Raw genomic sequence first — 27,880 nt, 5'->3', positions numbered from 1 at the left:
CTCAAATCACCCGGGGGCTCGAGGGCTACACCCATCAGGTGCGCTCGCGCGCACCCTCTGGCAAAGTAACTTTGACAAAGTCAAAAAACACCCTCCAGGTGGTTCTACTCGAATCACCTAAAGGCTCAGGGGCTACTGTCGGGGACCTAATACCGGGGTACCCCAGAAGGTGGAACCAATAACCACCAAACGTAAAAAAACTTCTGGACGCATAAGGGCGCCGTTTCATCCCTTGTTCGAGTGACATGAGTTTGGTTCCGCCTCGCCCGACGCCTTTGTGAGATAACTCTGCCTCGCCCGAGGGCTCAGGGTTAATCTTCGTCTCGCCCGACGCCTTTGGGACAGGCTCGGTCTCACCCGAGGGCCGAGGGATAAACTCTGTCTCACCCGATGCCTTTAGGGTGGGCTCGGTCTCGCCCGAGGGTTGAGGGATATATTCCGCCTCGCCCGACCCCGGAGGGGCGAGGTTGGTCTCGCCTGAGAGATAGGAATTGGTCTCTGTTTCACCCGACGGCAAGGAACGAGTCTCACCCTGCTCCATATCTAAAGATTGGATTCATCTTACCTGACAACTTCTCCCCATTCCCTCAAGATGATAAGTACAGGGTAGGACAAGACGTTCGGGTCAACCATGGCTCCAAGGACCATACCCTGCGCCCTGGCAGGAAAAGTACTGCCAGAGGATGACAGGATAGGTGCTTTAGACCCTTCCGGGCGCCGCAGAGCCCGAAAGGTTGTACAGGTGCGTGCTCCTCGCCCTATAGAGTTGTAGGCGCCACCTTCGGCCCTGGGACACGGAACCCGACGAAGATATACAACAACCGCTACGTTCCAGAAAAGGATTTGCTATCTCCACGAACGATGGATTTTTCGTCACCACGCTATGGACCCAAGGGAGCGGCGCCCGCTTCCTGACCCCTCAGGTCCGCCAAGTCAGAAGGCCTTGACCACGGCATTATGCTGGATTCCGACCCCTCGTCCCTCCGACGAAGACTCACAAGAACCAGAAGGCGTGCGGAGCAAGGCTAGGAGAGGCTAATAAGTCAAAACCACTGTACTACAGCCCATACCCTACGTAGGGCAACGTTCAGTGATCAACCTGACATTCTACAGAGACATCGACAGTATTGTAGGCACTTATCTTCCTTCGCACTCATCAGAATGAAGGAGGAGGATTGGGTAGACGTGAGCCACAAGACTAAGTAGAGTATACATCCTAAAACCTCGCCCTTGTAAAAGCCACCCCTTCCTCTATAAAAGGGGATGCGCTTCCTCCATTAGGGGGACGGACTCTTGAGACCGAACAATATGACACACAGATACACACAGTCAAGTTGCTTCGAACCTCTTGACCTCCCTTCAACCCTTCTATCAGAGACTTGGGACCAGTCCCTTTCTCGATCGTTTGTACCCCTTACTACAAATCATTCACGGTGCTAATAACACGAGCAACAACAAACTGGACGTAGGGACTTTCGGCCCGAACCAGTATAAATCTTGTGTCCTTTAGCGCACCATCCGAGCCTAACGCGCATTACTATAAATTTACTCGCCGGTGCTTGCACGGAACACCGACAGATAGGGTTTCGCATCCCGCAGTGGAGTCAATGATTTGGTCGATTCGAGGTAATAGGAATGGAACTTTTGGACATGCTTTATTCAAACCGATGTAGTCTCTAGGGGCGTAGGCGGCAGCGGCATTGCCCAACCTGAGGGGGTACGGGGGTGGTGTCATCGCCGGGCTCCGCTCCGCCAGAGTCGACTCCTCAGGAGGTGGCGGGGCAAAGCTTGATGACGGGGCGTTGCTGCGTGCCACCGGCGTCTTTCCCTTGCCCAGGCTTAAGCTGGACAGGTCCCCAGCCAGGGACTCTATACCAACAGCCGGGTATGGGATACTGGCAGAGCGCGGTGCGTCGCCCTAAGCTCGCGCGGTGTCGGGGTGGTCCCACCCGCGTCGTGCCTGGCGAGCGCGACGAGAGCGGTGGCCCGGGTGCCGCTTGCGCCTGGGCTGCTGGTGCGTGATGTCGTCGTCGATCGATGGGGCTCTGGGTGGGAGGAGTACCATATCATACTCATATCCTAGAGACATGAACTCTAGGCTCCCGAACCAGATCACCGTGCCGAGACGCAGTGGTCGCACGGAGTCTGCCATCCGAAACTTGTTGGAATGACTAAGCTGACATGCAGTATGTCCCCTACCTGGCACGCCAACTGTCGGTGTTTTGGTCCAGGGGGTCCTCAACCGACTAGTGAAAGTGTACTGCGTGCCCCTAATCCCGGATGGTGATGCAAAGAGACACAAGGTTTATACTGGTTCAGGCAATAGGTGCCCTATGTCTAGTCTGAGAGAGTGATCTTGTATTCCTTGCACCGAGGTGCTTGTAGTAGGGGCTTACAAGCTGGGCGAGAGAGGGAGCTAGTCCTAGGTCTCTGCGTAGAGTGGCGTGGGATGCTTGAGATGTTGATCTCTTGCAGTGAGGGAGCATGTGTGTTACAGAGCGTTGTGCGTTGCTTGCATGGGTGTCCCCTAGAAGCGGCCCTGGCCACTCCCTTTTATAGTCAAAGGGAGGCACAGGGGCGATACATGTATTTACTACGTGGCGTTTTGTGAGCAGAGGCGGTATGTCCGAGCCCCGTAGCTCGTCACTATGGCGGCATGGTCGGTGGAGTGGTCTTGTCCTCCGTGCACTGGAGCGACGCACCGGTCACGCCTGATCCTGTACGACGTGGGAGCTCCTGTGGCGGCAGGCGCGCCTCCTTCTGTTGGAGGCGTGCTAGTCACTGTATGTTTGACCGGCGCGGAGTGCCGAGGCCGGATTGATGCGATGGCGTGGGTACGCTGATTTCGAGGCTACAGGAGCTAGGCCCTATGCATGACGTGGGAGCTCCTGCAGCCCGACGCAGGGCTTGGCGCGTACTGCGGGCGACGTGCCGATCCCAGAGCGCTGACAACGTAGAGAGCCGAGTCCCGGTCGATGCAGAGGCTGGACCGTCGTGGGGGGGGCTCGGCGGGCACGAGTTCCGAGGCTACAGGAGCCCGGAAGCGGGTAGCCGAGGCTCGGAGGGAGCAGTTGGCCTTGTACGTCGTTTCCGAGGCTACAGGGACCCAGACTTGACTTTCCACGCCACGCTGTCCTTGGAGCAGGGGGTAGGCAGCACAGTGCAGCACGGGTGTCAACCGTGGGCACAGTGCCGAGCACAGCGACCGGTAACCCCTGCCCCGTCCTGTCCCGGATGGCATGGCGTCGATGTGACTCCCGTCTCGTCGGCCACTCCGCTGTATCGTGCCGTCGTTCGACTGTCGTCGCGGGAGTGGTTGGACGCGTTAGTTGGATGTGACGTCTCGTCAGAGAAGTCGGTCAAGGCAGCGGTGACGGGGTTGATGCCGAGCCGGCCTCGAGCGAGTCGGTAACTGGGTGCTCGTCCGAGGTCTCGTGGCGCGGGGCCTCGGGCGAGTCGGAGAATCGGTACCTCGTTCGAGGCCTCGTGGCGCGGGGCCTCGAGCGAATCGGAGAATCGATACCTCGTCCGAGGCCTTGCGGTGTGTGGCCTCGGGCGAGTCGGAGAATCGGTACCTCGTCCGAGGCCTCGTTCGAGGTGGGCCAGACGGTCCAGCCAGGCCTTGGATGTGGCAGGTTTGCCTGCGGTTGTTTTTTGGTTTCGTTATTTATAAGGTCTAAGCAATTTTTTTTGGTTCTTACTTAGGGTACCCCTTTTTATGGTATCCGACAGTGTTTTACCACACGTTTCCTCAAAATAGCTTCAGCTCCGCTAAAGAATCTACTCCATCGTAGAAGCCACAACCAAAACTGTTTAGCTGGAGCTAGAGCCTTATCAAGCGTGCCCTTAGAATTCACTAGTACCCTTACACAGGCATATTTGCACGAGACAAATGAGGGGGCGGTGAAGTACTCTGTACTCGTGTACTGCCTTTTTTTTCTTTTCCTCAGGCGAGACCTAAATTGTTTGCAAAGCTCACGCAGCAGCAGCAGGAACGGATCCTGATACATACAGCTAATATGTACTCACTTCGTTCACAGAAGAATATAATTCTAGCACAATATTATATTTTAGTATTATTGTTCGTTTCGCTAAAATTTGATTTATACTGATTTGTTGTGAGAATAAAATATTGTTCGTTCGCTAAAAAGTACGGCTGAAGTAATGCTTCAGAACATGACGAAATATAGATAAAAAAATATCTATGATACCAAATAAATACTATTGGATTAATTACAAAATATATTTTTATAATAAATTAATTTAAAGTCACAAATATGAAGAAACTTGGGTAAATGTAAACTATTTCTACCGGCACGCAAGCCGTAGTTACGTTCTTTTCTCGTCGCAGGAGTACCTCAATCCTCGTTGTGAATATCAAAATTGACCTGTAACCGTTTTATCAACCACTTCAGTTCTAGCCTTGTACGGCGTAGCAGCAGTTTCAGGATAACAACAAGGAGCCGTACACGCTGAATCTATTACTCGTTTTTTTTAAGACACGTGTAGTAGTTTATCAACTCACAATTAGCACATGCGTGCAAGTGGCTCGCGATCGCCCCCTGGCTTTAGTTTAACTTGTTTCATTTACGCTGATAAGGATTACGTACACTACAACTATGAATTCCACGTACGGTTACTCGTAGACTAATTTATAATTATATATGTTTTCACTGGTTTTTGCTGAATTATATTGCATCTGACTGAGAATTTATATTGCTGCCCCGTAACGATTGTTTTACTGCATCTGCATGTTGTTGGGACTGCAGGAACCCCCCGTCGCGGTTCGCTCGCCAAGTCTCCTGGCACTTGCGGACACCGGCGTTTCAGGCCTTGCGGCGGCGTGCAGCCTGTTCGTTTCCAACGATCATGAATTATTACCGCTGGCTGGTTTAGTGTGAGAAAAAATATTATTTTAACTTATAATTCACGATCATTTACGACACAGCGAACCTATGTGGTCGTCAAAATATTATTTTAACTTATAATTCACGATCGTTTACGACACAGCGAACAGGCGTGGTCGTCAGTGACCTCGGTGCGGCGTGACCGTGCCTGTGCTGGCTTGGGCCCTGAGTGGCTGGTGCTGGCGCTCTTGGGTGCACGTGCCTGTGGGCGAATGGATTCTGGGTAAAAACCCTATTTGGCTTCTTGCTCTAGATCGGCAGCGGTAGCGCTCTTTGCGTCCTCTACTTTCTTGGAGGCATCGTCGAATCCGTTCTTCGCACATGCTTTTGGGGCAGGTCTGGGGCAAAGTCTTTCTCTAGTGCATCTTTCCAGTAATGGTGGCGTACAGATGTTACTACCCTTCTTAGAGGCTTATTTGTCTCTTTGGAAAACTCCTGTTGTGCTCCTGCTCTGACTTCCACTTCTATCGCCGGAGTCGCCCCTTGTGGTGTTGCACCTGTGTGTGATTCAAGTTCCTCTTCACAGTGGTCTGTCCAGCTGTATTGCTTGGTGTTGCTACAGTCGCTTGGTCTTTGGTAGTGGATACTTTGCCGCTACCACTCTTCTTTGACGGATGCTTTGCCGTCGCTGTTGCCGCGATGGATGCTTTACAGCCGATGTCTCTCCGGTCTCCCTCTCTGGTAGATGCTTTGCTGCTAAGTGCGGGTTGGCCCTCTCGCGGATACTTTGCCGCCTCGTCTTGTCTAGTGGATGCTTTGCCGCCGTGTGCTTTCGTAGCGGATACTTTACCGCTATTGTGGTGCATTTCGTCTCTGACGGATACTTGGCCATCGTTCTCCTCTCGTGGATATATACTTTGTCTCCGTTGTACTATAGAACATCAATGTATATATAATTTTGTCCTCTTTCCGGTGAGACCAATAGCTTTTTTTTTGGCCAAAACTTACTGTTGTCAAAGGACAATTAGCTATGAGAGAACACTGATTTAGAAATATAACTGATTATTGTAACAGTGGTATAACAAATTCTTTTTACAAAAAGCTACACAAAGTTGATAATCCGACATGCAAATTCTGGTATGACTTCCATGCTTGGTGCTAAGCATGTCTGGAAGGCCGTTGCGCCCCAAAGGTGAAATTCTTCTTCTGGATTGCACTTCACGGACGCCTATGGACTGCCGACTGACGACAACGGCATGGTCTACAAAGGAAGCAACCTGTGCGCTGTGTGACCAAGAAGTTTAGACAACAAGCCATCTCTTGTTGTCATGCGTCTACAGTAGGGACGTTTGGCACCGACTGCTCACCATCGTGGGTTTGCAGACATGGTCACCGCAACAGCAAGACTCCCTGCTTCAATGGTGGCAACAGCATAGAGCGCAAGCACCTAGAGCCCTTCGCACATGCTTCGATTCGACGGTAATGCTAACTGCTTGGTCACTATGGAAGGAACGGAACCGGAGGGTGTTCGATGGGAAACTCCTACTTCCCCATCAGCCCTTCCAGGTGATCGTCGACGAAGCAAATGCTTGGATCGGTGCCGGGTTCGCGGCGCTGTTGACTCTCTTCTCGGCTAGTCCAGCTTAGTTGCCAACCGGTCGCCTTTCAGTTGCTCAATTAGTGATGTAATACACAATCTCGTGCGCAGTTTGTTTGCTTTCTTTCTTTTCAGTCGCTCCAGGGGCTTTCGGTATCTCACGGTGAGCGCTCTGATATTTGTATTGTTCTAACACTTCTCCTTAATGAAATATGGGCATATGCACGTTCTCGAAAAAAAAGACATACAAATTCTTTTTACATGTAACAGTGGCAAGTTTGAGTGGTGACCGGCTGACTGGACGGAGCGACCAGGCAAGCCGAGATGGAACTCGTGGTCATGGACGGCAAGCAAAGATGTTGCCTCGCCAAGTGGAGAGGCCTTGCCCAGGAGCAGCAGACTACGAGCGGAGCGTCTTTTTCAACTCTTCAGGTCAACACACACGACAGTCGATTGAGGGCGAAAAACAGAGGAAGAGCGAAACAGCCAAACAAAGGTCCGCGACCGACAAAAGTACTCCGTAGTAACAAACGAGAACGAGGGCAGATCACATCACAAAAAGGCTCCATTCAGCCTCGCGCACAGGTCGCTGAAACTGTAAACATCGCCATATCCAGCCGCGCCGCGGACCAGACAAAGCAGAGCGCGTATGCGGCATGCTGCCGCTACCTTCCACTACTCCTATGGGCTCACATGACTAGACAAAAGGACGCCGGCTGTAGTCATCGACACCGAGTCTGTGACACAGTGCTGCTGATGGTACATTGCTACTAGTACGAAATTACGCACAAGCCCATCGAGCACATGGCGGATTGGTGGTGGACCTTGACATGTCGGAGTTTACGGCGCGACGGGGCCGCCATCGCTGCCGCCTTCCGTGGAAGCGTCGTCGTCAACCTCGGAGTCGTCGCCGTCGCTGGAGGTGAGGCGCGCGAGCCAGCAGTTGCCGTGGAGGTGTCCGCTGACGCAGACGTAGTACTCGAGGCGGCCCTCGTAGGCTCCCAGCCTGCGGCCCGCGCTGCGCGGCGCCATCCCGGCCGCCACCATGCTCCAGACGCGCGCGCCGCAGTAGGGGCAGCGCACGCGCGTCTCCAGCGGGGCCTGCCGCCCCACCAGGCACGCGAGCGTCCGGGAGCGCATGAACCCGCGGAACACGCCGCGGTAGGCGCCCATGTCGTCGTCGGCGCCCGGCACGGCGTGCTCGCAGGGGTCCGACATGTAGAGCAGGTCGCCCCGGCACCGCCGCGACAGGAAGCTCCGCCCGGACGTCTTGGAGAAGCGTGACACCCCCGTGAAGTGGCCCCGCACCGCCGCCGCCGCCGCCTCGCCGCAGCAGAAGAGCAGCAGCTTCGCCAGCGCCGGCCACCCGCCCACGACGCGCCCCGGGGGCGGGGGCGCGCCGCCTGCGCCTGCGCCCGTCAGCGAGGCCACCATCCGCGGCGCATGGGACATGCAGAGCTCCCGCCACAGCACGCGCTCCGCGACGGCCCGCAGCCGCCGGCTGACGCAGCAGACGGTGCACAGCGCCTTGGGGTCGAAGTTGAGGGACCGGAACACCAGCGCCAGGACGTTCTCGTCCAGGATCCCCGTGTTCACGTCGTTGGTAGTCCGCGCCGCCGCACCAATGCCGCCGCTCCGGTAGCCCGCGCTGCTACTCCCGCTACCGCCCGCGCCGCTGCTCGACGCGCCGAGGAACTGCCGCGTGTTCCGCGCGCCCTCACTCATCGCTCGGCAATCGGGCAATCCCGTGGGGCGTTGTGGGCTTCTAGCACCGTGCTGCAATGCACAGCTGCAGTACGTAGTACTCTGGCACTGGCAGCTAGAAATAGCGAACTGACTCGTTGGCAACCCAAGCCAGAGAAGAGTGCCCAAAGAGCGTTCGGTACTAGGCGATGCAGAGCGTGCAGAGGGCAGTGCCAGCCGCCAGGGGGATGGAGAAGATTTATACTGTCGCGACGCGAAGCCGGCGAGGCGGCGACCACTTCGCGTGCTCCCCGAAAGGCGTGGGTGTCGGGGCAGGGCGCGACCGGCCAGGGTGTCGTGGCGCCATCGGCCGCTTGACAAATGGCCACTCCCCGGCCTCGAGTGCCAATAACGCGAGAACCATCCCGTCAATGGTCTCCCCCCGTTCCTCCTCGATCGCCCAAAATATCTGCTCCGTGCTCGCGGTCGCGCCGCTAAAAAAACAAGCAACTAGTACAGCCAATTCACGTAAGGATGGATCTCGGCTGATGCGAATGCGACGCGGCATCTCAATCACAGACATCTGGCACGCCATTGCCATTTCTAAACGCGTCAGATGCTATTTTGCGGCGTCACATCGCTCGACGGCTCTACGATATCAATCAGGCTCCCGTTGTTTATAGCAGGAGGTGTATCCAGATGATTTGTTTGAAGTCTTAATCCGGCCACCTTTCCAAATCGAGCCATACTGCCGCCCCTCAGCGAGCTCCAAGAGGGGAAGACGACGAGCAGCCGCAGCGGGACACGTGCCGGGGAACCAGGCCGTTCTTGCCTCCTCGGTGCACGCGTGTCCTGCCGGATTCCCGGAGCTTGACGCGTGTGCGCTTGCGGGACGCGTGCCGACCATCCAAGCAACGGCCTTTTTCGAACGCTCTCCTCTGCGCCCAAGTTTTGATTTGATCATCCCCGCAGTTCTTTTGCTTGTGCGTGGTGTCTGGCGGATCCCGCGCCCTCAGGTGCTGGGCGCGGAGAGCGACACGTGGAGCCCCGTCCCGCCCTGCTCTCGGCGCGGGGTGCCAAAGTATCTCGCCGGCGGGGGGATTTCGGGGGGACACGTGTCGGCTCCATGGAGAGCTCGTGCGGGGGACACGTGTCCGCGTCGCTTTGGAGCCGACTGGCTCTCGTCTCTCGACGGCGACTCGGTTTGTTCAGTTCAGGATTTTGCCATCGTGCTGTGCTTTTCATTCTTCTCACTTGTGCTCTGTCCCTGACGGAGTAGATCAAAACGAGTGTGATGTGGAAAGTACCTAATGTTGCATTGCTGCCACTCGCGGGTGGACACGCGTTAGGCAACGATATAACGCAGATATGGAAAAGCGCACGAGGAATGCAACGCCCAAGGTGGAAAAAGTTACAATATCATTTTCTTTTCGCAGGAATACAGTACATCTTGGCGAGGGCTACCTAGCTCTATTGGCCATTGTAACTTTTGATAGGTACATGCAGGTTTTTCTTCAGAGAACCCCCCCGCTTTGATGTGTGAAAGAATCACTTTATATCTAACAATCATACTAGATCGATTCTGCTTGGCTGAGCATGCCTAGGCAGAGTACAGGTGTAAGCTCCGGAGCAATGGAGCATGACATGCAAGATGACGGAATCTACGTTAACGGTGGAGGCGGCTCCGTTTTCATGCCATCGTTGAGGTACAAGAAAATGTTAAAACTCGGTCTCACGCCTTGTTTAGTTGGACCCCAAAGTCCAAAAAGTTGCTACAGTACCTGTCACATCGAATGTTTGCGGCCCGTGCATGGAGTATTAAATGTAGACGAAAAGAAAAACTAATTACACAGTTTGGTGGGAAATTACGAGACGAACGTTTTAAGCCTAATTAATCAATGTTTAAACACTATTTGCCAAATAAAAACGAAGGTGCTACAGTAGCCCCAAATTCCAAAGTTCACGAACTAAAAAGGGCTCAGTAGTGTCTGCTAGAGGAGTCGCGGATTCCAATCAAGTTACTCGATTGGGTGAGAAGCGCGCACCGTGGCCGCGTAAGGGCTTCTCCAACGCTACCGCGTGGCGTGCTGCCTCAGTAAACACGTTTGCACCAGATGTCCATGTCACATTGAAGTGTAGCCCTACGATATGTCAGAGACACCTGCAGAAGCGTCGACGGCTTGATCTGACAAACAAGCAAAACACCTGCTGAGGCATGTGTTGTGGCGATGAAGCATCTAGCATGTGGGACAGAGAAACACATAAAAAGCTATTTCAGGACAGAGTGAGGGGCACAACGATCAAGAAGAACGAAGATGGATCGTGCCTTGCTGTTGGAAAAAAACTTAGCTTCATCAGTACTTTTCATACATAGAGTGCCCAAGGCAACGCTACGACTGGTCAGGAGTCTCAGCGTCCAACTCGATATAGGGGTCAGTTTGGTTGCTCAGCTAGCCTTGCCTCACCTCACTAGATCAGGTTAGCCAAACCTTGCTAAGAGCCAGTTTAGTTCACTTCATTTTGCCAAAAATTTCAAAGATTCCCCGTCACATCAAATCTTTAGACACATGCATGAAGTATTAAATATAAATAAAAAATAAAACTAATTACACAGTTTAGACAAAATCCACGAGACGAATCTTTTAAGCCTAATTAGACTATGATTGGACACTAATTACTAAATAACAACGAAAATGCTACGGTAGCAGTTCGCCAAAAATTTTGCCAACCAAACAGGCCCTAAGGTGGAAGAGCAAAATTGGCTAGCTTGGGGTAGCAAGGAATTTCTTTGCCAGCACAGAAAACGAGAAACCTGCAAGAGATCCAAACACTCACCTATATTTGATTTCCTCGCCGGACAAGGTGAGGCAAGGTTTGGCTAAAGATCAATGTCTAATCAGTCACTTCTACAAAGTAATTGGGTCTACTACTTGGTTTCTAGAAAATTTTGATCGCGTCGTCTTGCTCGGCAACGGCAACTGTATGCTAAGTTTCTAAACTCTTACTCTATCTGACGACCTAGAGTATATTTGGATCCTTTATTACCAACAAAGGCTAGGTAGGCAAGGATTGCCTAACCTTGACAGGCAAAGGTAGGCAAGAAAACACAAACAGCCTGTTCGCTTGTTGGTTTCAGCCAGCCCAAACCAGTCAGCCAACAGTGTTTTCCTCTCACAATAAACTAGCACCAGTCAGTCCAAACCAACCCAGAAACCAATCAGCGAACAGGCCGAAAATGTTCTCTTCTCTCGTGAAGAAGGGGCTCTAAGTGAATAAATAATTAATATTTTAATGACCGGAGATCCATGAGGAAGGCAAGAGGTTTGCAGAGTTTTGTGCCGCTCGTCCTTCGAAAAAAAAAACTGAAAATCGCTCACCTCCGAAAGTGAAGATGCAGCCCAACCCAGCGAGAGTGAGCTGTTGGAGTGTGTTTGTCAACTTTAGATCAATGCTGATGCGCTCATATTCTAGAAGAAACATCACATTTCATTGTCTGGACGCCCTGGTTCTGTTGATTTCGTGGCTCCCCGTCACGTGCAGGCTCACGGTCACGGTGAACAGCTTTGCACTTTGCCGACGCCCGACGGCCCGACAGCGCCTGCAAGGCTGCAAGCGGGAGAACAGCGTGTGCCGTCGTGGGCGGGCGTCGTGTCATCCTCGTCCCGTATGGACACAAAGCTGACTGACTCACTGACATGTTGCGATCGCTAAAAATCACCGCCAAAGCCGAAGGCGAGCGGAGCCGAGGACGCCGGCGTGCGCACTGCGGGGTGCGGGCAGATCGTCCGGAATAGAAAATTCGCCTCCCCATCCCACCCGCCCACCAGTCCACCATCTGTCCCTGACCCTTTCGCCGTTCTGCCCGAGTAATGGCGGCGGAGGCTCAGGCCGAGGGTCCCGCGCTGCCCGCAGCGCCCCCTCCGCCCCTGGCGCACGGGAGCTCTTCCGCTTCCCCGGAGAAGCGCGGGCTCCCGATCCCGGGGAACGACGGCGGGGCGGAGGAGGAGCGGCGGCTGCCCGAGCCGAAGCGGCGCCGCGCGTGCGTCGCCGCGCTCGACAGCGTCCCCAGCTCGGTGGCCGAGGAGGCGGAGGACTCGCGTGGCTCGGGCTGCGGCGGGGACGGGGACGGCGCGTCGTTCTCGTTCCAGTACGCGCGGGGCGGCTTCGTGGCGCTGGAGACCACGCCCAAGTTCGGGTCCTTCAACCCGCCAGGGGAAGCCGAGCTGGCGAGCCTAGATCTGAAGCCCGCGGGGTACGAAGCTGACGCGGAGGGCTCGACGGAGGCGGACGACGAGGTCCCCGCGGCGTCGGCTCCTGGGGCGGAGGCCAAAGACGAGAGCTCGCAATTACTGGGCGGCGAGGTTGATGGCCAGCTCCAGGCATGAATTGTGTCCTGGTTTTGACTAGCCACGGATGTTGCCTGTTGATTGCTAGTAGTAGTAGGCTAGTAGCATGCAGATAAGCAATTATCACTACTGTCTAGTACGTAATCACTTGTATTTACATTGGTAACAGTTGAGAAATGAACAGTCCATTTTGTCAATTTGATGGTCATGCTATCACTCGCAACCAAGAAACTTCACCTGGAGCAATTCAACTCTTGTTGACAGAAAACAAGTAACCGTCTGTTACACAGAAATCATGGTTGCTATACTGAGAAAATGACAAGGCTTTCACGGGATCAGATTGTGTAATGAACAAAGTTAGATTTTCGTGAGGCGTTTCTCTTCCTTGACACACTGTGGTGGCTTTCGATGAGATTGGCTCCCTTTACCATCGTTCTCGACGCGAGCGAGAACTGAGGAAGCAAAACTTCCGCCCCAAAACTCCCTATTACTTTTGTAGACTCTATCTCAGCAAACTTTGGACTGGGCTCAAGGCCCAGGGCCCATACGATGGCCCAACCATGGCTAGTCCCTAACAGTACATTGACCAAACAAACAGTGATGAACAATGTCTAAACAGTTGTAGAGGTACTCACAGGCCTTCATTTTATTCCCGGTTGAGGGAGTAATATAGTACTATTTCCCTTGTTCATTTGATCCTAAATACATCCACGGAGTAAACTTCTCCTGGAGCCATTAATCTGACTGTTGGTCAAATCGATAGTCGCTATACTGAAAATGATCAATTTCAGAACCAGATTGTCTTATGAGCAATTGCCGATACCGTAGAATTCTTTCCTAACATGGCGGCGTGTTGATCAAAGCCTGTATCCGTATAACCACAAATCTGATACAGAACCTGACTTAATCAGTCAGCGACCGAGGCTTGCAAACCATCTTTGCTAGACGTGGCATTGGACGAGATTGGTTCCCTGTACCACTCGTTCTCATCGCGAGTGAGCAAGCAAGCCTCTGCACAGAAAGATATCAACCATTCAGAATGACGGTTCCAAACTTCCAACTTGTTAGGATAATAGGATCACAACTACATTCTAAGCACTTCAGCTTGTATTGTGTTCGGAAAATCAACCATGAATCCTTCTTGACTGCACCGAAATGGAAATGATGTGCAGTACAACAATCGAGCATACCTGACCAAAAAACATCCTTGTAGTCTTCATCGTCATACACGAATGCAGGAGGATCCGGGGAACCAATCCCAACAATTGTGCTTCCACTACAAGAGATATACAATTGTTAGAAGATGTATGGTTCCAAACGCACAGAAAACATGTATGTTCCACTGCAATCGACATCAGAATGAAACAATATTGAAACATGTACAGTTACAAATGCAGAGAAAAGAAGCACACAGAGGGATCTGTTCCCCCCAATTCGCTATAGTAGGTACACAGAATACAGTACCACTCATCAAATATGGCATACACTAATTGACATGCAGAATGCTTGGCAGTTCCTATGTGGACAACTCTACGGTTCAAATTCATAAGTGGATCCCTCCATACACTCCCTTTGTGCTCATTACAGGAATCAGCACCAATGCCACTGTCTTTGAGAACATGTGTACAGTGTACTTGGAACAAACAGATTCTTCAAAAAGCTTGATAGAAATATCCCTCCTTACCTTCCTGACATAAAAACAGCACTATAATCATCCCGGCTAGCTGCAATAATTCGTTTCTTCAACCTCTTAAGTGAAGGCAACACCTCAAAAGCTGGAGGCTCTAGAAAAACAAAAAACAGAAGCACAAACACTGTTTAAACTTAAGTTATGAAACAGAATATGCTGAAACAAAATAAATTATCTGCAGATATGCATACCTAGGTCATTAACACAAACATCTTGTGATATCCCATTTTGAGTTATTTCCTTGAGCAAGGTCAAGGGATCAGCTTGACTTGTTTGTTCCAACCTGAATCGCTGCAGCACAAGAAGCTTATGAGCAAAACACATGAATTGCAAATTAAGAAAGCAAGTGTTTACTAGTTACCTTGTAAACTTCAGCAGTTGAGCATGCTTCAGACGGCTTTATAAGAACCATTGGTAAATTTTCTGGCAAGGGATTTGGGATATCTTGGACAATCTACATTTCAGTTCAAGCTACAGATTATGATGAGACACTGCTGCACAAAACTAAACGCTGCACATGGATATACATGTCACCATCTAGTACGTAGTTAACAAAAAGAGGTAACTTGTCAATTTATTTTGAAGAGCACTGTTAAAGTTCAAATAAGGTAACTTGTATGAAAAAGAAACAAGAAAAACAGGACAAGCTAAATGGGGGTAGCATGATCAGCTAAATACTCTTCACCCTGGTAAAGTATGATATATGATTATAGATGCACTTGTATTTAAATTTGGAGAACTGTCAGCTGATTTGGAAAAAATAAAGATACTTCCTGCTGTAAGAAGAATAAATGAAGTATATATAGTGATCAATATTTGTGAACTAGACTAGAAACCACGGGAAACATACCTCTCCTCTACCAGTACAATATGCTGCTCCTCGTGAAAAGAAAAAGGGGATATCTGATCCAATCTCACCAGACCACTCTTGAAGATCGTTCTCTGAAGCTATACAGCCAGCAAACTGGTTAGCAGCCCATAGTGCAGTTGCAGCATTACTGCTTCCACCACCGAGACCAGCACCAGTTGGGACCTTCTTATCAAGATGTATCTACATTTGAACGGAAATGGCAAACCTTAAAACTTAAATAACAAAAAAAAAATGAATCACTTTAATGCCAAAAGAATGAGCAACTTCTCAAGATAAAAAGGCTTGTGTAATTGACGGTACCCAAAAAAAGTTATTAGTCCCAGTTTTCTGTCGGTAAAGATTGAGTGCCTTGATGATCTGCAGGCTCATGAGACAATAGTTAAGTTAGGGAAGTTGAGAATAACAAGTGTGCAGCTATTTGTATATAGAGCCATCATACCAAATTGCTTTCATCAACTGGGACACCTGGAACATTGGTTGACAGGCGATCTCTGCTTTTACTTGGTGACAATGAAAATTTGATCGTATCACCCAAACTTATCACCTGGAAGTTTATTATTAGAACTAGTGAGTACAGATGATAATTCTTGGCAGTCCAAAGCATGTGTCGTTGCTTTTAAGTAAGACTTGATATTGGTCAGATAATAGTCTATCATGCAAATTGGTATTTGGAGCAGTATGTCTAAATGGAAGTTAACCTTAGCCCGAACATCAAAACATATTTTCCTTGATCAACAGTATTGCAAAGAGAAGAATAAGAGGTTCATGGAAATTGAGTGGATTGCAAACATCCACAAACATAACAACTTCATTTGAAGAACTATTAGGTATATTATTTAAATGGTGTTTCCTTTGCTGTTGATAATGGTGCCATGTATGCTTTAACCTATGTCCTTTTAATGTGTTGAATCGCGTATATATTCCAAATTACTGCACACGAAATATATTCCAATGTTTGAACATAATAAACATTTTTTTTCTTCCTGAAAGGTCTCGAATGTTTTTTTTTTCCTAACTGGTAAGACTCCATTAATAAAAGCTAGATGCCATATAAATTGACAAAAAACATTTTTTTAAAAAGACACCCATGCAGGAAAAAAACAAAACAGGCACAAAAATGCTCACATGAAATAGAGAAGCCAGGTCATGGAACCCATCTGGTCTCTTACCCGTTATCCTCAAGAACACATTAATCTGCATCGCAACATATGCACAAGTCTTAATCCGAAGCACAAAAGAAGTAACCAATCATCAGAAGAAAGATAGTAACATACTTTGCAAGGTGAAAATAGGTTAAGCCGTGTCATCCCAGCATCCTTGTCAGTTTGGTCTGCTATCTGGTTAAACCTTGCTTGTGGGTCATAAGAGACCTAAAATATACACCATTACAGTAGTAAGAAAGTTGCAATAGATGCTCTGGATTTCCCTAGCCAACAAAAGAATTTTCGCAACTCTATGTGGAAAAAACAAGCATGGAAGAATTTAGGAAAACTAGAAATAGAAACAAAAGAGAGGAAGTAATTAAATAATCAATCAACCCCTTTAAGAAATCAGTGATGGAATATAATAACATATTAATGCGGGCCTTATTTCTTTCAAGGTTGCATATTTTCATTAATATATTTAGCTTAGTTGAAACGAAATGTGAGGCCTAAACATAGGAAACATTTTGGATGCACTACAGGAACACGGAGCCTTATAGAAAAAAAAAAGAGCCTGTAAACGAAACAGCTGGAAGCTGAACACGTTTCATGGCCGCAAGAAAGCACATTTCCCTGTGGTTTGGTTTTGCTGTGCTGTGAGGGACGGGACGGGACGGGACGCTTCGCGCGGAAGAGAGGAGACGCCCGCTTTGACACAAGGCAACGGTGGCATCGCGCGACGTCGGTAACGGAGTGCGAGAGAATCGGCGGGGCGGGAACGGACAGAATCCGCGCAGAAATGAAATTTCTTCTCCCGTTTCCCATTTCGTGCATTCCGAAAGCGCATAACAGACGAACAGCCCATTCCCGTTCATAATTGAAGGGTTCAGAAAGGCGCTTACCTCCACTTGCCTCCTCCCCTCCTCGAACGACGCGGCGACCCTCAGGCTGACACCCCGGCAGCCCCTGGCCCTCGAGGCGGGCCTCGCAGCGGGAGACGCCCGTGCCGGCGGTCGGCCCTTGGAGCGGAGGTTACTGGGCCCGGCCGGACTGGAGCAGTGGGACGAGTAGAGGCTGTGGGACAGAAGGTGCGCGGAGCAAGCCATGGCTGCCGCCGCCGCCGCTGCCCGGGGTCCGGGGATTAGACGAGTAGTGCGCCTGCTTTGGAGTCAGATAGATTTTGTAGTGGGATATGACGACGGCTCCGAGCGTCAGCTCCGGTCAAGGGTCGCGTTCCTCGTCATCGCCATGTGTTTGGAATTTGGAAATTTTGCTGCGGTTTTTGGTGGTTTTGCCCGTCTGCTGAGCGGCAGAATGGACGCGAGATGTTGCGCCTTCTCCCTCGTGTAAGGTGAAACTCGGCATATGTTTCTTGTTTTCTAGCCCAGTTCTCCGGTCTATTCAACAGAATATGTTTTCTAGCCCAGTTCAAATTGTTCACAAATTCTTCAGATATTAAAAAAAACAAAATCCACACCAGGAGGTGAGAGAGGGGAGATTGACGCGGAGGGGACCGGACCCGGAACCTGAGGATGGCCGCCGTCTCGGCGTGCACCCGGCGCGTGACCCATGTCCAGACACGTCAAAATTGATGAGAAGTTTGGATGGAATGAATCAAAATTGATGAGAAGTTTGGATGCAATTAATCCAGTCCAAGCAAGCATCCGACCCGTGCCGTACGCACGTGTGTTGACCAAGCAAGCCGCGCGCACCCACGAGACCAGATCACAAACGGCCGGCGGCGTGCCTAGTGTGTTTTGCTACGGCTGGCTGGCGGTAGATGGAAAAAGGCCTTGGAACCGGGCCTTTTATTTCCGCGCACAAAACACAGTTGATAACAACCCACAAATCACACCATTAGCATTTCTGCAACAGGAGCATAACATTCCACGGTAAGTTGCGTGCATCGCAACGTTTGGAGTCAATTTTCCCAGCACTTGGTGCGGTGATACGGTATTCACACCACCAGCCGTCACGTTGGGCGGCGGCGAAGCGGAGCTTGGATTACGGCGGCACGGCACGGTGGAATAATAAGTTATCATTCCATGAAATTTAGTCCCTATCACATCGGACGTTATACACTAATTGATAGTATTAAATATAGACTAATCACAAAACTAATTACACAGATTGACACTAATTTGCGAGACAAATCTATTAAACCTAATTAGTCCATGATTTGATAATGTGGTGCTACAGTAACGTGTTAATGATGTATTAGTTAGGCTTGATAGATTCGTCTCGCGAATTAGTCGCAACTTCTGTAATTAGTTTGATTATTAGTATCCGATCACCCGATGTGATATCCGATGTGACCTTGAATACAAAGACAAGACTCCAATAATGTATGAGGTGCCAATTAATGCAACTAACTCGCATGCCATGGTGAGCTTGACCGCTAGCATCTATTCAGCATGTTCGCTTATTGGTTTCAGCCAGGACTTATCAGTAATGGCACGGTATTTTTCTTACATAATAAACCAGCACTAGTCAAGCTTATCAATTCAGAAACCAACCAGCGAACAGGCTGATTGACGTCTGATTTCTGATTGTCTGCGAAGAAACGAATAAAAACACACCAGCTGGCCACACCACAGAGATGGAAACTAGCGAATTGAAACCGTCGATATAGGTGTTCGCTACTGTTTCTGCGATACTGGCATTCTTCATGCATGTGATTCAACACGCAGCATGCTGCTGCAATGCTGCATGTGCCTGGCTGGATCATTGGTCAGGCTCGATCGGACCCTGCCGTCGGGACACCGCGGCGAATCAGATCGACCTAGACGGCTGGACATTCAATTTAGCAGTTAAAACTTCGTCCAAAATTTGGATCACCAGTTTAAACGTACGAGCTGATCGTACTTGCTCCTAAGTAGCACAGCGCTGTACCCAGCACGAGCACGCACAACTCACTTTTGTTGAGTTGCTAGTGGCGTCAGCACGCAGCTAATTTCCATTAACTAGCTAGCCAGTCCCAGTGCGTGCGCAACGCATGCATGCATTTGGATTTGTAATTGCAGCTAGCTGGCTTTTTACTTGCTGGTTTTCTGACGTCCTTTTCCGCGACCCAAAACCATCGGCGAATTGAACCTGCGAACCCTGGCACCACCATATGCAGATTGCAGTTGCAGAGTCGTCCGTCAAGCACCACCGATCGTCAGTTGCATTCACAACGAGGATCGAGGTACTACCTCCGTCCAGAAAAGAACGCAAGTAGGGATTGACATTCACACGTACTTCCCAATCGTCCACTATATATACACGTCCAAGCCAAAACCTAGCCTCCCGCACTACATACCACAACACACTTTGCATCGATCAGTCACAAGATCGAGAGCAGCAAGCCAGCATTACTGCTTCGTTCTAGCTACCTAGCTAGGACGAAGAACCAGATACCGACGAGGGTTTAGTGAGGGTTCCTTGGTTTATTACGTACATACAGTAGTCGATCGCTAGATTGTTGGCACCATGATCCCGGGATCCGCGGTGTACCATGTCGTGGAGGCGATGGCGCCGCTGTACACGGCGGCGGTTCTGGGCTACGCGTCGGTGCGGTGGCTCAAGGCCTTCTCCGACGAGCAGTGCAAGGGGATCAGCCACTTCGTGGCGCTCTACGCCTTCCCCGTGCTCATCTTCCACATGGTCTCCACCAACGACCCCTACCACATGAACCAGCGCCTCATCGCCGCCGACACGCTGCAGAAGATCGTCATGCTGCTCGCGCTCACGGCCTGGGCCTTCTGGTCCCACTTCCGCCGGTGCGGCCGTCTTGACGGCAAGGCTGAGTCGTCGGCGGCGGCGTCGCCGATCAAGTGGGTGGTGACCAACTTCTCGGTGGCGTCGCTGCCCAACACCATCATCATGGGCGTGCCGCTCCTGAACGGCATGTACGGGTCCGTGTCGGGCGAGCTCATGAAGCAGATCGTCGTCATGCAGTTCTGCATCTGGTACAACGTCGTCATCTTCCTCTACGAGTTCATGGCGGCGCGGGACGGCACCGCCAAGATCAGCTCCGCCGTAGTGCCGCAGGCGGCGGCGGACGAGAATCACGATCGTATGGTTGTCGACGAAAACGGCGGAAGCTGTATTCATCGTCATGCCGCCACCGACCGTAGTAGCCATCACCAGATGGTCGTCAACATTGAGATCACGGAGGTGGCGGCAGCAGCGGCGGTTGCGTCGACGACCACGGCACCAGTCGACGGCGCGGCGGCCGCGAAGGAGCTGGGCGCAGAGGGCGATGGAGATGCTAACAAGGTGGCCGTGGATCTCCCGCCGCCAACGCCGGTCCAGCCGCAGGTGCCGTCGGTGATGCACGTCGTGTGGATGGCCACGAAGAAGCTTCTCCAGATTCCGAATACCTATGCCAGCTTCCTTGGCCTCATCTGGTCTCTCACGGCATTCAAGTGCGTCTCCCCTTCAATCTAGCTAGCTAGTATCATATCATATTTTTAGTATATCTTGTTGCCATTTTATATTTTTCATATCTCAATTCTCAATCGTACGTGCTCACTAATGATTATTGCCCTAATTTTTTCCATCGCCCTAATGATTATTGCCCTAATTCTCAATCGTACGTGCTCATCTGGTCTCTCATGGCATTCAAGTGCGTCTCCGGCTCCTTCAATCTAGCTAGTACCATATCATATTTTTAGTATCTTATTGCCATTTCATATTTTTACTGTTTATCTAAATTTCTCAATCGTGCTCACTAATGATTGCCCTAATCTGTTTCCTCTGCAGGATTGGATTCTCGATGCCAAAAATTGTTGGCGACTCTCTGTTCATCATCTACACAACCGCAGTTGGGCTAAGCATGTTCGCTTCAGGTCCAATCTCACTAAAAACTAAATCTGGTCACGATTTAATTAAACAACAATTAATTTTTAGATTTTTTTAAGCTCACTCTTTTCGTACCAAAATAAATAAGGTTTTTAACTTTTAGACTTCTTGTTTGACCGATTATCTTAAATTGAATAAGACAAACGGAAGTCTAAAAGTAAAAAAACGTCACTAGCTTATTTTGGAACGGAGGGAGTTCACATTAATTTTGATTTGCTTAGACTTATGCCAACCTATATCACTACGGGTGATTTTCAGGGACGTTCATAGCGCGGCAGTCGCGGTTCGTGCCATGCGGGTACACCATCGCCTCGCTCTCCATGCTCCTCAAGTTCCTGATTGGCCCGGTCATCATGCTGCTCGCCTCGCTGGCCATAGGAATGCACGGCACCCTTCTGCACATTGCTGTCGTACAGGTGAGCCACCAACAGCCCAATACGTACAGGAACTGTACACCTTCTTTTTTCCCTTACCGTATTTATTTTTGTTGAAACAAACAAAAATTAATGCACGGACGAAGAGCAAAAACAAATTTCGATAGTATCGCATCATAGTAACAGCAAGAATCTTTAAAACGGGAACGTGCTTACTTGTGTCCAGTAATATAAGTTGATGACGTTTGCCCAGCCGCGATTTCCCGTTGCATGACAGAGAAAGGCATAGGTCATAGCGAAGAGACGCGTAAATTTGGTGCCGTTACGTACGCAAATTTAACCCGTGCTAGTAACGATACGCCGGGCTTAGTACATGTGACAGAGCAACGGAGCCATGGTAGGCAAGCAAAGTCAGCTCCAAGTATATATCTCTAGCTAGGAGTACTTGCTCGTACAACATCGTGTGTCCACATTCGATGATCATCTGAACGAATAATGTAAGGTTGACCTGAAACTAATTAATAACCAAGGCCCCGTTCGCTCGGAGGAATCTGTGAGATAAAACAATCTATAAACAGTAGATACCAGCCGGGAACAGTTTTTTTTTTAACCAGCCGAACGAAGGCCCAATTCTTAATACGCTTGTTTATTTGGGTACGGAAGAAGAACAGCTACCAGGAAATCAAAACTAGTAGGAATAGGATAATATAATTCGAAAATCAGAGAGCGAAGAAGTCTTTTAACTTAACTTAAAAAGCCTTTTTTTATTTCACTGCTAGGAGTAGCAGTAGCAGCATGCATGCATGTCTGAAAACTCACATTTTGCACATGCGTACGTGCAAATATATTGCAGGCGGCTCTCCCACTGGCCGTGACCTCATTCGTGTATGCGGAGGAGTACAAGGTCGACGCCGACATCATGAGCACTGGGTTTGTACCTTTCACCACTCGCTTCTTACTGTCCTGTTAATTATTCTGTGGGTTTAATAATGCAGTTTATAAAGTCGTTTTGCCGAATTAATTCCATCTCTAACTGATGAATTATAAACCTTGTTTTGGTCTGGTCTCTTTCAGGGTTATTCTCGGGATATTTATCTCGCTGCCCGTCACAATTGTGTACTACATACTGTTGGGCCTTTGAATTTGCGATGGATTGATTCGATTAAGAAATGGGCCCGATCGCATGTGCAAAATCTGAAGCGGCCGGGCACATGAAAGCTACTGGCTACACAGCTCAGATGGAAGCGCATCGGTGCAAGGGAAACATCCATGCTCCTGACGATGCTACCAAAAATCAATAAGATGGATCACCGTCTGCTAGCTAGCAGTAGATGGTAGCTTGCTATTAGCTTAATTAATTACATGTGTTCTTTTTAGGAATGGTACCTTATACATGTTCCAAACACATCTCAATTAATGTATAGCAGGCATGCAACAGAAACAGATCCTACGTGTTGCAGAGCTTATGTCCCCCACCCCAAAAAAAAAAAACTTCTAGTGTATGCACCTGAAATTTGTTGTTTTTATATGATTGTTCTAGATTGATTTCGAATCTCAAATTTTGAGGAAAAATGTATATCCATAGATGCGTTGTGGATGTGCATAGTCTCAATTGTTTAAAAAAAAAACTCCTGCGAATGTTTTTCTAAGCGGTTTTTATAATTACGCTGAATAGAAGGTTTGTACTAAAAATTTTCCCTGATAAGAAAATCGAGTTGTTGGGTGAAACTCGATTTTGCTCCTCTTGAAATTGAAGGAATAAATTGTTGGCAAACACGTACACACGGGCAGACAAAAAACTGCAAGCTCAAATGGGGTGTATGGAGGCCACGTACGGGATGCGCATGGGCGGCCGGAGCTGCCCTCATTTTTTTAATGAGTCAGAAGACGCTGCGCGCGAGCGTGTTTGGCTGTTTTCTACGAGCGGTCGCACGTTTTCGATGCGACCAAGCACGGAGTCACTGCGGCGGCCGGCAACCGTACCAACCGGGGTGCATACGTACCCGTTCGTCTTACCTTATAATCTAGTTTATTCATTTTTTTAGTTAAAATAATATTTTTTTCTTATAACAATTCAGTTAGAACAGTATTTTCTATCAATTTCAGCCCAACGAACAGACCATACATATGATTTGGCTTTGCTGACATGTACGAAGGGCCGTGGTTTTTTTTTTCTTTTTGATTTGACCGGTGATTTGGTGACGAGGGGCACGGTTTAGGATTCACTAGTACCGTTACACAGGCATATTTGCACGAGAGACAAATGAGGGGGGCGGTGTAATACTCTGTACTCGTGTACCGGAGTTTTTTTTTTCCTTTTCCTCAGGCGAGGCCTAAATTGTTGGCAAAGCTCACGCAGCAGCAGCAGGAACGGATCCTGATACACACAGCTAACAGGTACTCACTCCGTCCAAAAAAAAATGTAATTCTAGCACAGTGTCACGTTTTAGTACTGATGTTCGTTTCGCTGAAATTTGGTTTATGCTGATTCTTATGCTGATTTGTTGTGAGAAGAAAACACTGTTCGTTTGTTGAAAAATATTGCTGAAGTAGGGCTGCAGAACAGGACGAAATATAGATGAAAAAATATCTATGATACCAAATAAATACTATTGGATTAATTACGAAATGTATTTTCATAATAAATTGATTCGAAGTCACAAATATAAATAGTATTCACTAGAAACTTGATTAAATGTGAGCTATTTCTACTGGAACGCAAGCCGTAGTTATATTCTTTTCTAGTAGGAGGAGTACCTCAATCCTCGTTGTGAATATCAAAATTGACCTGTAACCGTTTTATCAACCACTTCAGTTCTAGCCTTGTACGGCGTAGCAGCAGTTTCAGGATAACAACAAGGAGCCGTACACGCTGAATCTATAACTCGTTTTTTTAAGACACGTGTAGTAGTTTATCAACTCACAATTAGCACATGCGTGCAAGTGGCTCGCGATCGCCCCCTGGCTTTAGTTTAACTTGTTTCATGTACGCTGATAAGGATTACGTACACTACAACTATCCACGTACGGTTACTCGTAGACTAATTTATAATTATATATGTTTTCACTGGTTTTTGCTGAATTATATTGCATCTGACTGAGAATTTATATTGCTGCCCCGTAACGATTGTTTTACTGCATCTGCATGTTGTTGGGACTGCAGGAACCTCCCGTCGCGGCTCGCTCGCTCGCCAAGTCTCCTGGCACTTGCGGACACCGGCGTTGCAGGCCTTGCGGCGGCGTGGTCGTCAGTGACCTCGGTGCGGCGTGACCGTGCCTGTGCTGGCTTGGGCCCTGAGTGGCTGGTGCTGTCGCTCTTGGGTGCACGTGCCTGTGGGCGAATGGATTCTGGGTAAAAACCCTATTTGGCTTCTTGTTCTAGATCGGCAGCGGTAGCGCTCTTTGCGTCCTCTACGTTCATGGAGGCATCGTCGAATCCGTTCGTCGCACATGCTTTTGGGGCTGGTCTGGGGGCAAAGTCCTTCTCTAGTGCTTCTTTTCAGTATTGGTGGCGTCTACGGATGTCACTGCTCACTACACTTCTTGAAGGCTTCTTTGCCTCTTTAGAACACTTCTATTGTGCCCCTGCTCTGACTTCCACTTCTATCGCTGGAGTCGCCTCTTGCGCTGTTGCACCTGTGTGTGATTCAAGTTTCTCTTCACAGTGGTCTATCCAACGGTATTGCTTGGTGTTGCTACAGTCGCTTGGTCTTTAGTAGCGGATACTTTGCCGCTACCACTCTTCTTTGACGTATGCTTTGCCGTCGCTGTTGCCGCAATGGATGCTTTACAGTCGATGTCTCTCCGGTCTCCCCCTCTGCTAGATGCTTTGCTGCTAAGTGCGGGTTGGCCCTCTCGCGGATGCTTTGCCGCCTCGTCTTGTCTGGTGGATGCTTTGCCGTCGTGTGCTATCGTAGGGGATACTTTTCCGCTATTGTGGTGCGTTTTGTCTTCGACGGATACTTGGCCGTCATTCTCCTCTTGTGGATATATACTTTGTCTCCGTTGTACTATAGAACATCAATGTATATATAATTTTGTCCTCTTTCCGGTGAGACCAATAGCTTTTTTTTTGCCAAAACTTACTGTTGTCAAAGGACAATTAGCTATGAGAGAACACTGATTTAGAAATATAACTGATTATTGTAACAGTGGTATAACAAATTCTTTTTACAAAAAGCTACACAAAGTTGATAATCCGACATACAAATTCTGGTATGACTTCCATGCTTGGTGCTAAGCATGTCTGGAAGGCCGTTGCGCCCCAAAGGTGAAATTCTTCTTCTGGATTGCACTTCACGGACGCCTATGGACTGCCAACTGACGACAACGGCATGGTCTACAAAGGAAGCAACCTGTGCACTGTGTGACCAAGAAGTTTAGACGACAAGCCATCTCTTGTTGTCATGCGTCTACAGTAGGGAAGTTTGGCACCGACTGCTCACCATCGTGGGTTTGCAGACATGGTCACCGCAACAGCAAGACTCCTGCTTCAATGGTGGCAACAGCATAGAGCGCAAGCACCTAGAGCCCTTCGCACATGCTTCGATTCGACGGTAATGCTAACTGCTTGGTCACTATGGAAGGAACGGAACCGGAGGGTGTTTGATGGGAAACTCCTACTTCCCCATCAGCTCTTCCAGGTTATCGTCGACGAAGCAAATGCTTGGATCGGTGCCGGGTTCACGACGCTGTTGACTCTCTTCTCGGCTAGTCCAGCTTAGTTGCCAACCGGTCGCCTTTCAGTTGCTCAATTGGTGATGTAATACACAATCTCGTGCACAGTTTGTTTGCTTTCTTTCTTTTCAGTCGCTCCAGGGGCTTTCGGTATCTCACCATGAGCGCTCTGATATTTGTATTGTTCTAACACTTCTCCTTAATGAAATATGGGCATATGCACGTTCTCGAAAAAAAGACATACAAATTCTTTTTACGTGTAACAGTGGCAAGTTTGAGTGGTAACCGGCTGACTGGACGGAGCGACCAGGCAAGCCGAGATGGAACTCGTGGTCATGGACGGCAAGCAAAGATGTTGCCTCGCCAAGTGGAGAGGCCTTGCCCAGGAGCAGCAGACTACGAGCGGAGCGTCTTTTTCAACTCTTCAGGTCAACACACACGATAGTCGATTGAGGGCGAAAAACAAAGGAGAGCAAAACAGCCTGTTCGGTTGGCTGGTTCGTATCGTTGCTGGTTCGTGAAGAAGTACTGCTGGCTGATTTGTGTGAGAGAAAAATACTGTTCCGGCTGAAAATTTACGATCGTTTACGACAAGCCACAGCCAAACGAACATGCTGCAAACAAAGGTCCGCGACCGACAAAAGTACTCCGTAGTAACAAAACGAGAACGAGGTCAGATCACATCACAAAAAGGCTCCATTCAGCCACGCGCACAGGTCGCTGAAACTGTAAACATTGCCATATCCAGCTGCGCCGCGGACCAGACAAAGCAGAGCGCGTATGCGGCATGCTGCCGCTACCTTCCACTACTCCTATGGGCTCACATGACTAGACAAAAGGACGCCGGCTATAGTTATCGACACCGAGTCTGATGTTAAATTAAGCTCTAAACTTTAGGTGTAGATCTAGTGATTAAAGGGTATCTGTTGGTGTACCTTGGTAGCTCTAGTCTTCGTCCTGGCGTAGTTGCGTCGTAGCAGCGTAGACACCGGTACCGTGGCGTTGTAGGCGTCGTGGTGGCGATGCAGTGGCGACGGCGGAGTCGGTGGGGCTTCCCGTCGTTGGTAGCATTCACTTTAGATCGGATTAGGTCTTCTGTAGCTGGCAACGGCGGCTCCGGTCAACCTCGTAGTCTGAGTCTTGATCCCCACCTCTTCTTTTATAGTGCTGTGCGACAGGAGCCCATCAACCATATTAGGGTTGGGCGCCCCCGATCAGGGCGCAGATCCAAGGGCCCAACCTATTGGTGGAGATCAACTAACATTCCCCCCTTGATCTCACTAACATCTTTCAATTTCATTTACTTTTGTTCATTCCAGTACAGATTAGCGCATAGAGCATGTTTCATCGTCACGGTCAATTGCCGATAGATTTAATAGCAACAACACACCACTCTCTTCTTAAATAGATACTTAACTTTGTGACTTCTTTTGTCTAGGAATTTTAGGCTTTCCCTTAAACCCATGTTAGCTACATGTTCTCTGAACATGTTGAGTGGTAAGCCTTTTTGTGAGCGGATCCGCGAGCATCTTTTTGGTACTTATATGCTCAAGACTTATGACATGATCCCAGATTTTATCTTTCACAACATAATACTTTATGTCAATGTGTTTGGCAGTACCACTTGACTTATTATTGTGAGCATACTGTACTGCCGGATTATTATCGCAGTATAACTTAAGTGGTTTATAGATGTCGTCAACCACCTTCAAACCGGGTATGAACTTCTTTAGCCAATTCATCTGCCCCGTTGCCTCATAACACGCTACAAATTCGGCATACATTGTAGACGATGTAGTGACGGTTTG

At 49.3% G+C, this 27,880-nt stretch overlaps 4 protein-coding genes across 4 annotated transcripts; 2 read left to right on the top strand and 2 right to left on the bottom strand.

Moving 5' to 3' along the window:
• Window positions 1–6,973: 6,973 nt before the first annotated feature.
• On the bottom strand, window positions 6,974–8,563 carry LOC136459235 (EID1-like F-box protein 3). Its single transcript, XM_066459114.1, has one exon. It carries the CDS (start codon window positions 8,167–8,169, stop codon window positions 7,285–7,287), a length of 885 nt encoding a protein of 294 aa, XP_066315211.1. The 5' UTR covers window positions 8,170–8,563; the 3' UTR covers window positions 6,974–7,284.
• Window positions 8,564–11,771: 3,208 nt separating this feature from the next.
• Window positions 11,772–12,649, top strand: LOC136459234 (uncharacterized). The gene has a single exon (XM_066459112.1). It carries the CDS (start codon window positions 11,997–11,999, stop codon window positions 12,510–12,512), a length of 516 nt encoding a protein of 171 aa, XP_066315209.1. The 5' UTR covers window positions 11,772–11,996; the 3' UTR covers window positions 12,513–12,649.
• Window positions 12,650–13,101: 452 nt separating this feature from the next.
• LOC136459233 (4-diphosphocytidyl-2-C-methyl-D-erythritol kinase, chloroplastic-like) lies at window positions 13,102–17,437 on the bottom strand. The gene is made up of 11 exons (XM_066459111.1): window positions 17,079–17,437; window positions 16,309–16,404; window positions 16,160–16,228; window positions 15,474–15,578; window positions 15,335–15,391; window positions 15,014–15,214; window positions 14,525–14,617; window positions 14,355–14,454; window positions 14,158–14,257; window positions 13,664–13,749; window positions 13,102–13,484 (listed from the first exon to the last, which is right to left on the bottom strand). Exons 1-11 carry the CDS (start codon window positions 17,280–17,282, stop codon window positions 13,381–13,383), a joined length of 1,215 nt encoding a protein of 404 aa, XP_066315208.1. The 5' UTR covers window positions 17,283–17,437; the 3' UTR covers window positions 13,102–13,380.
• Window positions 17,438–19,647: 2,210 nt separating this feature from the next.
• LOC136459232 (probable auxin efflux carrier component 9) lies at window positions 19,648–22,595 on the top strand. The gene is made up of 5 exons (XM_066459110.1): window positions 19,648–20,585; window positions 20,923–21,008; window positions 21,280–21,437; window positions 22,249–22,325; window positions 22,470–22,595. Exons 1-5 carry the CDS (start codon window positions 19,648–19,650, stop codon window positions 22,534–22,536), a joined length of 1,326 nt encoding a protein of 441 aa, XP_066315207.1. The 3' UTR covers window positions 22,537–22,595.
• Window positions 22,596–27,880: the final 5,285 nt, after the last annotated feature.

Source organism: Miscanthus floridulus, chromosome 6 (genome assembly GCF_019320115.1).
Source record: "Miscanthus floridulus cultivar M001 chromosome 6, ASM1932011v1, whole genome shotgun sequence".
Classification (NCBI taxonomy): domain Eukaryota; kingdom Viridiplantae; phylum Streptophyta; class Magnoliopsida; order Poales; family Poaceae; genus Miscanthus; species Miscanthus floridulus.
This window is presented reverse-complemented; position numbering and strand designations above follow the sequence as displayed.

Coding starts and splice junctions, on each gene's coding strand:
- LOC136459235 (XM_066459114.1), bottom strand. CDS start 8,169: ATGAGTGAGGGCGCGCGGAACACGCGGCAGTTCCTCGGCGCGTCGAGC.
- LOC136459232 (XM_066459110.1), top strand. CDS start 19,648: ATGATCCCGGGATCCGCGGTGTACCATGTCGTGGAGGCGATGGCGCCG. Junction 21,009..21,279: donor GCTAAGCATGTTCGCTTCAG/GTCCAATCTCAC, acceptor GGTGATTTTCAG/GGACGTTCATAGCGCGGCAG. Junction 22,326..22,469: donor GCCGACATCATGAGCACTGG/GTTTGTACCTTT, acceptor GGTCTCTTTCAG/GGTTATTCTCGGGATATTTA.
- LOC136459233 (XM_066459111.1), bottom strand. CDS start 17,282: ATGGCTTGCTCCGCGCACCTTCTGTCCCACAGCCTCTACTCGTCCCAC. Junction 16,229..16,308: donor ACCTATTTTCACCTTGCAAA/GTATGTTACTAT, acceptor GTTGCGATGCAG/ATTAATGTGTTCTTGAGGAT. Junction 14,455..14,524: donor CAACTGCTGAAGTTTACAAG/GTAACTAGTAAA, acceptor CTTGTGCTGCAG/CGATTCAGGTTGGAACAAAC.
- LOC136459234 (XM_066459112.1), top strand. CDS start 11,997: ATGGCGGCGGAGGCTCAGGCCGAGGGTCCCGCGCTGCCCGCAGCGCCC.